Consider the following 13,572-nt stretch of genomic DNA (forward strand, 5'->3'; position numbering starts at 1 on the left):
TTACGTACTAACCCATAAAACCCCCCTATTTTTCTAAAAATACCCCCCATAAAACCCTAGATCTCAAATTTATCTTCTCTCTTTCTTCTCGCCACATTCTCTATTCTTGTAAACCCTAGATATCCTACAAAACCAAATTAAGATGACAAAACAACCGAAAAATAAGAGAGAAACACCCAACAAAACAAAAAATCGAAAGTTTCCATGTCACAAACAAAAAGGAAATCAACTATCGATAAAAAGATGAAATCGAAGGTAAAAATCATTTTTTTTTTAATTTTGTTTGTAAATAAACGAAATCTAAAGTGAGAATCATATTTTTTTTTTTTTTTTTTTTAAAAAAACAATTTTTTTATGAGAATTTATATTTTTATATATGCAAATGCCTAATTTATATATGTATGAATTTGTAAATTACATATATAGTTTCGTATTTAAGCATATTTTAAGTTGTCTGAAATTGATATTAGTTGACACTCTGTAGTTGATATGAAGTTCACACTCTGTAGTTGATATGAAGATTTGAATTTGTACCATTTTACATAGCCTGTGCAAATTTGAATGTAAATTCATATTTCTATGTGAATGTAAATTTACATATGTATGTTTGCTTTCATCAGTACTGTTTTGGTTACAATAATAACTATGTAAATTTATATTTTCGTATGTTTACTTGCATAGCTGAATTTGCCGTGTAAATTTGTATTTTCATATATGTGAAAGTAAATTTTGAAATGTCAGTTTAACAGACTTATTTACTATTTTCCCCTTTATTGCAACAGGAGGTAAAACCTACTAGCTCTACCAAGGTGTTTTGTTATATTGTTTTGCCTATGCTAGCACTTTTTAAAGAGTTCAAATGAAGAATTAGAGATGTTCAGATCCCTAAGACGAAAGAAACTCTTTTTGGAAAAAAAATTTTATAGTTTTTGTTGAAGGATATTGGAGAGACTGAGTTGAATGGGGAGGAAGAGGCAAATAGACTGGGAAAACCTAATTCGATGTATAACCTAAAGGAAAGGAATATGATACATAAAATATCTGATATCTATGTGGTGGAAACTAAGAAAACATTTCAAAGAAAGAATATCATGAAATGATGTGTTGTGTTTTATTGGTGGTCTGGTGGATCACTTTGGGATACTAATTTTGTTTGAATTAAGGACGTAAATCTTTGATCTTTTATGTAATGTCAGTTTGTCTTTGAATTCTGAATGTAACTTTTTGATACTAATTTTGTTTGAATTCTTGATCTTTGAATTCTGGATGTAATGGAAAAAATGAGCCTGATGCATTTGTCAGATTTCCATAGCCATGTCAGAAAAAAGTTTATCAGAATTCATATTTGCATATGTAAGTTCAGATTTGCATAGACTGTGTCACCTGTTAGATGACAAAAAAAAACATTTGTGAAAATCCATGTGTATATGTAAATTCATATTTTCATATATGTATTCATATTTACATAACTTGGGTCACTTGTCAGATGTCAGAAAAAATGTATATGAAATTTCATATTTGCATATGAAAATATGAATTTTCATTGCATAGCCTGTGTCACCTTTCAGAACTCAGATGTTAGAAAAAACGTCTATGAAAATTCAGTGATATTGCTATGTAGTTTTAAGTTTGCATAATACAAGGTCATCACATACAAAAAAAAAATGCAAGGGTTTGAGCATTTGGTTTGGGTGAAAGTTGTATGATTACAATGGTGATTCATGAGTCGTATTTGTTATTCATCTTTGTGGAAATAAATATAGTCCAATGTCAGAAAGAAAATGTTATTGTAAACCGTACTTTTTTCATTTTTTCAATAGCCATTATCCATCTTGAACAAAAAGAACTCCTACATCACATCTTATGCGGGTTAAAATTTTCATAGGTTAATCTTTTGTGTAATTAAGATTTTCATAGCATACGTCCGATATTAGAATTATTTTATTTTAGTTCTACTACGAAAATCTAAATTTTTATATATAAATACAATTTTGCATAGGTTAAACAACTATGAAAATTCATAGGTTATCTAAGTTTTTACCGACATGTTTAGTTTCAAAAACTAATATGTAAAAATATATTTCCATACGTTTTTTTCATTAGGCTTGTTTTGTTTCACAAATAATTATACTATGTAAACTTAAATTTCATATGTAAATTCAACTTTTCATATATCAAACTACTCTGTACAATTAAATTTGCATATGTAAATTCAAATTGTCATATGTCACACTACTATGTAAATTTAAATTTCCACATGAAAATTAGAAGTCGAGCTTGTTCGGATTTTAAAGTTGGTACGGTGCAAATGGCTAATTCATTCCTGGAATTGAAAACATCTTGTGTTTTAGAAATATAAAGTATCCACCAATGAACAAATTGAATATAGCAGTAGTAGGCTCATGGCCTCTTCCAATCACGATGTCCTTCATCCATCAACCCTTGTCTCGCCCAAAGCAATTAATGAAAATAGTATAATAGTTGGTACATCTTTATGATTCTTTCACCAATATAACCAAAAATTATAATGTTACACACATGTGGTATCAAAGAAACGTCGAGTAGAGAAATGTATAGACAAATGATTGTGGTTCATGCAATTGTATTCCCCATGGGCATTTCCACAAATACACTACCAGCAATAAGTAGATTCAACTTCTCCCCCAGTCCCCCACTCAATTTTGTATCTATAAAATGGTTGTCTATAAACCCATTTTTTGTCACAATGAAATCGGTGTTCTTTTTTAGTGTAAGGATGAAGAATCTTTGTTGTTTGTCTGCTTTATTGGAACAGTAATTTCCCAAGTAATAACCCATAATGTCAATGTGTTCCCAAGTAGTAACCACTCTCCAATTTTGACTTTTCAACCTAACTTTTGACACTTTTGCCCATCTCCTTATTTTCAACCAATGCCCACGTGGACCTGCAACACTTTCTCTCTCTCTCTCTACTGTTAGTAAATAATTAGTGATTTTAACTGATTTGAAGTGATTTGATGGGTGTGTGGATAGATACCACAGATTATCTTAGAGATGAAGAGATACAAATTAACGGTCACGAACGCATCTGTGGTTTGAAAGCATCGAGATTCGTAAACATTAAGATGGACGGTTTACATTAACACTGTTCATATACTCTTTTTATTATCAAAAAGAAAATTTTAATAAGAAAAATGTAGAGATATTAACAAGAACCAACAAAAACATGAATTATGGTAAAAAATAATAAGATTCTTGTAAAAATAACAAGATAAAAATCATGAATTAAACCAACCCATGTATTAAACCCTTAAACCATCAACAAAAGATGAAAACTAAACAAAATCTACACAACATCCACAAGACATGTTCTGGTTCCACAACTATCAACAACAAAAATAGCAAAAGCACCAGAAACTAAGACAAAAACATAAACCCAAACATAAACACAGAACATAACAACCCTTAATCTTCATCATCTTCATCATCGCCATCATCACCAGAACTTGAACTATCAGAACTATCATCATCATGTTGGTCTTTTCACATGTAATCAGTAGGGTCTTCATCAAAATAAGGATCAAACATCTCTTCATCGTCTTCTTCTTCTTCATCAGTGTAGTCATCACTAGAATAACTATCCCACATTTTGTCGTTCTCATCACTTGAGTAATCAGTGGTTTCACCGCTTGAACAGTTAGGGAATCCAGGAAGAGGCATGTTGATCAAAAACGATGGAGAGAAAAGTTTTAATTTTGGTAGATTGTTGTTAACAGAACGAAGATTAGAATGTGAGAGATCAAATTTTAGATGACTATTACCCACTGTTATTTCGAAGTGGTTTTAAAGATAAATGTTTGCGGGAAACGAGGCGTTGTAATTATGTGGGGTGGTTAGTTTTCTTTTCACCCTTCTTAATGTATCGTAAATTGTCATCATGACACAGAAACAATGAAGGGATAGGCAAGACCAAATTAACTTAGAAAAAATGGAGCGAATTTTGACCATTTGTCAAACCCAATGTAATTCGTTTGTTGCCATATTAGAGGACATGCAAGTATGCAACTCCAGGGCTTGCAACTCGACTAAATTACCCCTAAATTAACCCATAAATGGACCCTAAATGGATTGAATGAATACTTAATGGGTACCCATAATTAATTATCAATGTACAAGAAAGTTACTGATAGTCCTAAGGCCACAATATAGTTATTAATCAGATAGAGGAATATGAATATCATTATTTTGGCGGGAAATTTGAGGATTGACATGTGTCCCCAATTTGTAGAAGACCTTTTATTTATTTAAAGGCAATCAAACCCTTTTTTTTTTTTTCAAATACCCATGTTTATTTCATGATATTTAGTGGCAAGCATGCTTCGGCATGTTAAAAATCTTCATGTAGAATGTTAATCTTTATATTGATTTTTTTTTTACCTTATTAGAATTAATTATTTAGACAATGTATAGTAAAGTTGCTGATAGTTCTAGGTTTGGAATATGTTTATTCATTTGATAGAGAAATCAACATGGACATCAGTATTTTGGCGGGAAATGAAGTTGGGTACCCAATGAAGTTTGACACGTGGAGGGAAATGACTTTGGAACATACATGTCACAGTAACCGAAACTTAAAGAAATCAATTGGGAATTAGGGGGAAAAACTGTCCTAGTGAACCTCAATTTGGAAACCCTAATTTTTAGTTTCACTTCAATTTCCATATTATAACCCTCCTTTACGGTTCGAATTATTGGTGGAGAAATGAGGAAGCTTAACCTGACATGTAGAATGTCATTAGATAAAATGCAAAAATTATTTGGTGGATTTAGTAAGGAAAAAAGGGAGGATTTTGAGAATTCCTATTTTCGAAGTTTTTTGCAAATCCAAAAAAACATGCACGTAACAACTACACTAGTTTGTGCCATAGTTAGCCATAAAGTTGGTAGACTTTGCTATCGGATTGGTAACAAAGATTTGGTGTTCAAGAAGAGTGATGTTGCATTGATTATGGGTCTTAGTGTAAACTCTGTTACTAACTCATTCTACACCACTGATGTGAAGAACAACACATCGGAATTTCGTGCTAGGTTTTTTAAAGGAAGCACTGTTAGTGAGATTGAAATATTAGATGCTTTAGTGGTGGCAAAATCCAGTGGTAGTGAAGATAAAAGTGATATATTTAGGCTCAATAAATTGTATGTGTTGCTCCAAGTTGTGCTTCCTGGATCTTCTAGGACTGTAAATGGAAGGTATGTTGATCTTGCAGAGGACCTAGCTGCTTTTTATCAGTTTCCATGGGGCACACCTTGCTTTGAGATGTTGGAATACTGTTTGGATGATATTTACAAAAATGTGTTAGCTGAGAAGGACTCCTTTGCAGTTTATGGTTGTGTTATTTGTTTTGATATTTGGGCATACCTTCACATCCCCTCTCTTGGGTCTCGTAGGGCATTGAATGGTAAATTCCCAAGAATAGTTGATTGGGTTCAGTTGCCTCCCAAGAACTTACATCTCCAGACCTGGAAGAAGAAGCTCGAGCCTTTTAAGGGTAAGGTTGTTGCCTTTGACACTTTGGATATTGAAGAAGAATAAATGAATGAAGATGTAATGAAGGTGGCTTTCAACCAACATGCCACACAAAGCGCTGCTTTGGTTTCAGAGCAGATGCTTTAGAGACAGGCACACCTACTGAAAGGCCTTGTAAGCATATCATTGAAACTCTGCATTATTTATTATTTGACATAAACTCTACATTGTTGATTATAAACTCTGCATTGTTAATTATATTCTGCAACTGGATACATCAGCATTGCATTTTTAATTATTTGACATATGTTGCATTCATAAGAAAGGTTCTTAAACTAAAAATATCATGAAGTATATATTACATTTGTGTTGACTCACAGGATAGGTTCTTAAACTTGATATATCAGAAACTCTATGATAGTTTTATGTTAACTGATAAGATAGGTTCGTAAACTGGATATATCAGGAACTTTATGTTAGTGCTCATAAGATAGATAGGACTCTATGATACACCAGTAATGTTTACTTCAACTAACTTTTGAATACAGGTTAGGGTGGCTCGGAATGACATCAAGTCTGAAATTAGGACATGTATGGAGACAATACTGTAAGGGGTTTTACAAGGTGGGAAGAAAAGTGGACTAAGTGAACCATCATCATCCCAGGGGGTTGTGAAGGGACCAAAAACAAAGAAAACAAGGGGAAGAAGCTGTGTCTACACCAATGATGATGCTGTTGTCAAAAAACCTACTACACGGTTTGTTAAGAATAAGGTTAAAGCTATTATGGAAGAAGCTGTGTCTACCCCACCTTCTAAGAGGAAGTTATCATCCCCACCTCCTAAGAGAAAATCATCATCCTTTAAGAAAGTTACATTTGATCTTTCACATGAGGTTGAAGAAAATAGAAAAAGATGAGTGAATGCGGGGTTTAAAATGGTAAGGAGGAGAGGTGAAGAGAAACAGAGTATGCAGTAAGTGAGAGTCCAGCCACCAAGGTTAAGTAAAGTAGAGGTTGTAAAGGCTAGCAAAAGGCAAACAATTTTGAAAAGAAGTCAAGTCAGTGAGAAAAGAAAAGACATGGAGGCTAAGAGCAAGGAAGCTAACAAACCAAAAAGAAGAAGAAATTTGATTGGTTTAGGTGAGGAAGAAGAAGATGGAAATGTTGTTCAAGACTATGAAAACCAAGTGATTGAGGGAGAGGGTAGTGAAACTGATCTTGTTGCAGCAGCTGATGTTTTGAGAGATATTAGTGAAGAGTTACCCAAGACTCGTCATGATGACCAGGTGATGGGGGAAGACCATGTACATGGTTTTTTCCAAGAACTTAAACATGAAGGCCCTTATGATAATGATGAGGGTGCTCCAGAGCTTTTTTTTTAGGAGGTTGAAGAGAGGGTTGTAAATACCTACAAATGTCAAGAGAATGTGGTTCAGGAGTCTTTGAGCAATGAAGTGCAGGAAAAGGGTGTGAGAGAGCCTGTTGATGAGAATACGGGGGAGGGATTCAATGAAGTGTTGGAAGAGGGTGTGAAAGAGCCTGTTGATGAGAATGTGGGGGAGGGATTCAATGAAGTGCTGGAAGAGGGTGTGAGAGAGCCTGTTGATGAGCATGTGGGGGAAAGATTAAATAACCATATTGTGGTTGGCTTTCCCTTAGTGGAAGACCGTAATATGGATGTTGTTGAGCATGTGCCATTTATTAGTCCCTTGGCCATTGCTGCTGGTGATGGTCCCTTGGCTACACCTAATGTTGATGTTCCCTCCAATGATGATGTTGATATTGATAGGGAAGAAGTCCTGAACTCAGAAATGGAGAAGGTGACATTTTCTGCTTTACTTTCTTGCAGTAGTGACATAACTGACTTGCCTGTATTGTCACCCACAACTGCTCAAACCTTTGAGGTAGATAGTCAGCAAGAAACTACCCAAGAATGTATTGTTGTTATGAAATCTAAAAATGATAATGTGATGTTGGGAGAACATGATAATGATGTAGATGATGATGATGTTGTGGAGGGGGAAATGGTGGTCCCTAATGTGGTGCACATACAGAGTCAAATGGCAAGTGAAATGGAAAAGAAAACTGAAGAAACACACGAAAGAAGAAAGAAGAGAAGGCAAGGGATGCAAGGTCAGTCATGGGAAGAAAAAATTGGACAGGAATGTGACAAGCTGATCAAGTCTACTCTGGCCAAAACATTTATCAAGAAAACCACCACCAAAGGTGACCTCCTCGTACTACAGTACTATTGGAAGATGTTCACAAGGTTGCATAGTCCACAAAATTGCTTAGATGTTAGAGTGTTTGGATACAACCAGTCCATTTCAGTGCACAATTTCCATTCATTGCATGGAAGAGAGTGGGTAGATGGGGAGGTCAGTACACAACTAAAATATTATCTTACATTAACCATCAGCAACTTCTGCATAATAATGTTTACAATTCTATGACTCAGGTGATCACCATATATGTGAAGCTATTGATCAGGTGGTACATCCAACATTGTAAGGAAAATGACATTCCAGAAGAAGCAACATATACTATCATTGAGGATGTATACTTTTCTGTAAATTGTATCTCATTGGTTGATGGAATTTGTTTTGTATAGTTCACCTTACTGATGAAGTACTTCATGATTTTGTTGATGTAGAAATTCATGAACAGAGAGTATACAAACTTTAAGAAGAAGATGGAAAACCAAACCTTTAATGGTGCAACTCCTGATAACAAAGTAGATAGTGGTGCGTATCATCTACATGAAGTTGTTAAAGAGTACTTAGACCCTTATGAAGGAAGAATTAAAGATCAAGCACACCCATCCAGGGTAATGGGTCTTATCATTCCTCTTCAAGTTGGAGGTAGCCACTGGGTTCTTGAAGTTTACAATTTTGGAAAGAGAAAAATCTTCAATTATGATTCTCTTGGTCTGAAGAAAGTTTCTGATGAGCAACTTGCTATAGAGACTTGTCTTACTTATGTCATGAGGTGTGCTGATCCATTATCACCTCATGATTTGGGAGCCCCTTGGGCTCGTAAGTTTGTGCCTGTTACTCAACAACCAGATACAAATAGTTGTGGCCTTTTTTGCCTAGCTTATATAGACTGCCTTCTGAGGGGTGTACCTGAGGAAGTAAACAAAATAGATATGCAACCCCATCGAATGAGGAAGAGGATTAGAATGGATATAATTAATTGTGGGTTGAATCCGGATACTGTTTCAAAAAGCAGACAAGAGCAATTGGAGAAGAGTTTGGAGGATGCTAAGAAGTCGGTACGTGAGCAGGGAAATCACTATGAAATAGTTTGGTGGATGCTACTTCTTCTATTTTGTGTTTAGTGAAATAGATAACTTCTTCTATTTTGTGTTTAGTTGTCTAATTTTAGTGTGGTAATATCATTTTGTGGTACCGTTAATATTATCAGCTACAAATTTGTGATGGAATTTGTCATTCATTGCTTCATGCTTTCATGGAGTGATAAGTTAAGTTTTTAGTGAAGCATTTTTTATGGAATTTGTTGTTGATAGTTCCTACAATGCAATATGGTTATTGGAATATTTTGTTTCATCAAACATTTGTGTATAGTTTAGGTGGGAAATGTTTTGGGCGGGAATAGTTTGGCGCCAACACCACTTGGGCGGGAAAATAGTGTGTTTTTCCTTTATAAGTACAAACTGGGGTTGCCGTTCTTGGTCCATCCCATTTCTCTTTCTCTTGTTTTTCTCGTTCAAAATGGGTGGGGTGAGGATTCTACCAAGAATAATACAAATGTTAATTCATCATCAACCAACTATGGCAAATGTTTTGAGTGTGGGGAAACTGGGCACTAGAAGATCAACTGTCCATGGGCAACTCACGATCATCCGCTATGCTCAAAATCTGAATATGAGGTATGGTGTAAGTACAAAGCCACATAGCTTGGGAAGAAGGTTTCTCTCATGCAGGGTCGATCCATGCAAGGGTTTTAAATGGATAGATCTAGAAGGTGAAGGGACACATAAGGCTAAAGCACCTGCTAGTGAAGCAAAGGTGACAAAGGAAACCCAGTTGCAAATCACCATTGATGGTCCTATTAAAATGAAAATAGAGGGCAGTGTTGATGATGTTAGCCAACTTGTAAAGAAACTATCTATTAGAGACTGACTGTGTTACTGTTATAGTTACTGATATTAATATTACAAGAAGGTGTCCGTTCATTATAAACCAACTTAATTATGAAACCAAAATTGTCAACCAAAACTATCCAAAATATCAACTCCGAAGTAAAGCCACAGGGTAACCATTTAAAACTAACATATATGCAACTGCAAGTGCCAATTTCAAACAAACAAACCAAAGCTTCCACTATTGGTGATTGGTCAAAAGGAAGATCATATGTACTCTTCATATTCAAAACCTGGTGGAATCCCAGCTGAAAAATCAATCCACTCAGCATCATCACTGCCAACCGTGCAAGTTGTCTTATTGTGTCCAAGACCACCACAACGTGTACACCTTCTTCTTTGCATTGGGAGTCCCTCTCCTTTAGAGCGCTTTCTCTTTTTCTGTGGTCTTCCGGGCATCACCTCATCAATGGGTGGACGGATGATGATGTCATCATAAACCCAAACCCACTGTTCTTTTCCTCTTAATGGTGTCCAGTTCTCTTTATATGTATCCATCATCGTTTCTTTTGTGTACCAATGCAAGCAAAAGTCATATGCACATAGCTTACCGTCATCGATTGCCTTCATAGCATGGCTACAAGGAAGACCAACCTGCTAAAAGAAACCACACGTGCAAGTCCTCTCCAAAAGGTCTACGGTGTTAGTAAGGTCCAGTGATTGCACAGAGTAAACGTGCTCACTTGCCTTTGTTGTTGTGAAACGTCTACTCATATATCTCGACGAGATGAGCACTTCCTCAGCTGATTTGGTCAGTTTTGTCTTCAACTTTGACACCATCACCCGGTAGTCATAAAAATGTTTCATTATGTTCAACCTGATACCATTGACAAGAGATGTCACTGGCATAGCTCTCTCTAGAAGTATCATCTTGTTCCAGCTCTCTATGTGATTTGTGTAGCAAATGACATACCTTCTCATTGGAGGAAAAACACAACACCATGACTCTTTCGGAATCTTTACAATCTTTGCATAACCTTTGTTGTCGGCACAGTAAATTTGGCTCGTAAGTCTTACAAATTCTGCCTGTTCATAAGTTTCAGGAGCTCTCTTCACCTTCCCTTTTGTCTCTTGCTTAGTCATACAGTTTGAAATGTGTTGTGCACAAAAGCAATGGACCACATTAGGAAGTATTTTAGGCACGGCTTGAAGAATGTTTACATGCCTATCAGAGAGAAGAACAAAGTTTTGCTTCGTCCCAACAACAAGGTCTCTTAACTTTTCTAGAAACCAATCCCAGTGGTCATTATTTTCCTTTGGGACTATGGCAAATGCAATTGGAAACACGTGGCTATCGCCATCAACCGCGATAGCAGTTAGTATGATTGACTTGTACCTACTTGTCATGAAAGTGGCATCAATCATAATCAATGGACGAAGACATCTTTTGTAAGCTCGGACAATGACGCCGTAGCTCACAAACAAACGTTCAAACTTGTGCTCAGGGGCCGATGACGTTTGCAGCTCGGTGAAACAATCTGAATCCACTCTTTTAAGTTCTTTACAATAATTTGGCAACATTTTAATTACGGATTTGAAGCTTCCCCTTATCTGCAAGCAAAAAAGCCAAACAAATATAAGTTAGTTGTTGCTACTGTTGCGTTCATCAGTTGTTGATATAGCTAAGGCAGTTACCTTATGCATTGCAATTTCTTTTGCTTTCCAAGCAACTTTATACAACACATTTGTCTGGTGTGCGCCCTTAACCTCCAACTGCAACTGTTTCGGAGCCATATAAATATTGTCCCTAAGTTTCAATTTCACAACTTCTGAAACCCATTTTGCATCGACTTGTTTATTAGATGCAATTGCTTTATCTTGTGAACATGTATGTGCTTCTCTGAAGGTTATAATAACCCATATATCAGAACCAGTGGTCGACTTTGCAAACAAATGAAATGTGCAACCAAGAGACTTACACTTCATATAAATCCTCTCAGGAGAAGTGCTTGCACGACGCAAATCAAACATGTTTGCTATTGCGTATAACTTCATGTCTTTTATAAGATCATCCCGAGTAGGATAGTGTTGTCCTACTTTAGGAGGAACAAACTTCAGGGTCACATGAGGAGGAGTTACATCCATTTTAGCTGGTGTTTCTGGACTATGGGGAGAGCGAAGAGGATCATATCCTTGATGTAAGTCTTATGAATTGAGATCTTCTGCGCCAAATAGCGTAGCATCAACCATTCCATCTGTTTCAATATCAGGTTCACTTTGGCCTTCCTCATCATCATTAACAGTCATATCAGGTTCACTTTGGCCTTCCTCATCATTAACAGTCAAAGGCGTGTCTCCTAAAAAAAACTCTTGACTACGGTTAGGAGTCGACCATACATCACAATCATCATCCAATAATTGAACTTCATCATCATCATCTTGATTACCACCATTTACTACTCTAACTTCATGTAGTATTTTAACTTCATCATCATCACCCTCATTATTGTCAATATTTTGATTCATGGAAATTCTATATTCCTCAGGGACGTCCTCTGTATCACCATATGGATTTTGGGAATCAAAGTCATCATAATCAGGTTGATCAAGATCTGGTACACCATCTTGCTCATCACCATCATTGATCGTCCCTATATTATATCAGTAATTAGCTCCCCATTATCAGCAACTGGAACTATATGTTACCTTGCAAGGTTATAGTGTGTACCTTCCACAAACGGAGAAGGCAGTGTGACCGTTTCTCTTATCTGTACTGAAGGTTCAGGTGTAACTTCAAAGGAAACACCCTCTGGCCAAATATCTATATTTCAATAAGCACTCAGTAAGTTCCACACCACTATCAGCGACAGGTAAGCTATCATCTATCAACATATCCCATTAATATCGAAGACTCACCTGCCATCACCTTTTCGAACGTTGACAAGCTGTGAGGTTGAATGTGTTCTTCGACGTCGTGAATCTTCACATCTTCCCATTGACGAATCCCCACTCTCCCACTCCAGGGTTTGTCAAGGGGACTTTCTGGAAAACCAAAGATTCATAACTATTAGAAAATAAAGCATGTACCCACCCTCACTAATAATGACCTAACCAAATGGAACTGCATTACTTACCAATTGCTTCGTCGACAAGTTTAAATTGGTTGATAGGACACTTTTGATAAGCTAGCTCCTTCTGTTTCAGAAAAGAGTGTTTGACGGGAGAAACACTGCTTGGAATCGCGTCTTTCTGTTTTAAAAAAGAGTGTTTGATAGGAGAAACACTACTTGGAATCGCGTCATTCTATTTTAAAAAAGAATGTTTGACAGGAGAAACACTGCTTGGAATCGCGTCTTTCTTAAACAACTAAGTAGCAAATTCTTTCTTCTTAACACTAGGTTGTCCATTGCTTACCACTTCTACTTCGTTGATAACCCAAACCGTCATTGTTTTTCTTGGAGACTTTCTTTGTTTCATAATCATGTTCAAATAATCTGTTTCTTCATCAATTCGACACGGGGACTTCTTCATCAAGTATCTTATAGAAAAAGTAGATCTTTTTCTCAACGTCACACCTTCCACGGTACTCATGAATCCTTCAAATGAAATACCCCCATCACAAACTCTCAATTTCACCTCGCCACCAACATACTTCATTCGGCCATACTTGTCCGTTTTCATCTCCCCATTGTAGTGAATAAGAACATCAAAAGAAGTACCTAACCAGTAAGTATAATAAAAACAACTAAAAAGTGATGGTTACAAAGAAGTACCTAACCATAAACCATAAAAACTGAAAAGTAAATTCAAACATTTAAGCACAAAACCAGTTAAACTAACACTTTTAGAACATTTATGACAGAATCCATCTTAAATGCCTTAATAACATTAAATATAAAATCAACATGGAAACCACCAACATTCTACCACAACTATTGATGCATGGAGACGTCATAGCTGT

At 36.0% G+C, this 13,572-nt stretch overlaps 1 protein-coding gene across 1 annotated transcript; it reads right to left on the reverse strand.

Annotated features, from left to right (window-relative positions):
• Positions 1-9,878: 9,878 nt before the first annotated feature.
• Positions 9,879-11,756, reverse strand: LOC147482686 (uncharacterized). Its single transcript, XM_086579385.1, has 4 exons — positions 11,307-11,756; positions 10,585-11,222; positions 10,359-10,488; positions 9,879-10,265 (listed from the first exon to the last, which is right to left on the reverse strand). The coding sequence occupies exons 1-4, from the start codon at positions 11,754-11,756 to the stop codon at positions 9,879-9,881; spliced, it is 1,605 nt and encodes a 534-aa protein (XP_086435511.1).
• Positions 11,757-13,572: the final 1,816 nt, after the last annotated feature.

Source organism: Coptis chinensis, chromosome 8, assembly GCF_015680905.1.
Source record: "Coptis chinensis isolate HL-2020 chromosome 8, ASM1568090v1, whole genome shotgun sequence".
NCBI classification, from domain to species: Eukaryota; Viridiplantae; Streptophyta; class Magnoliopsida; order Ranunculales; family Ranunculaceae; genus Coptis; species Coptis chinensis.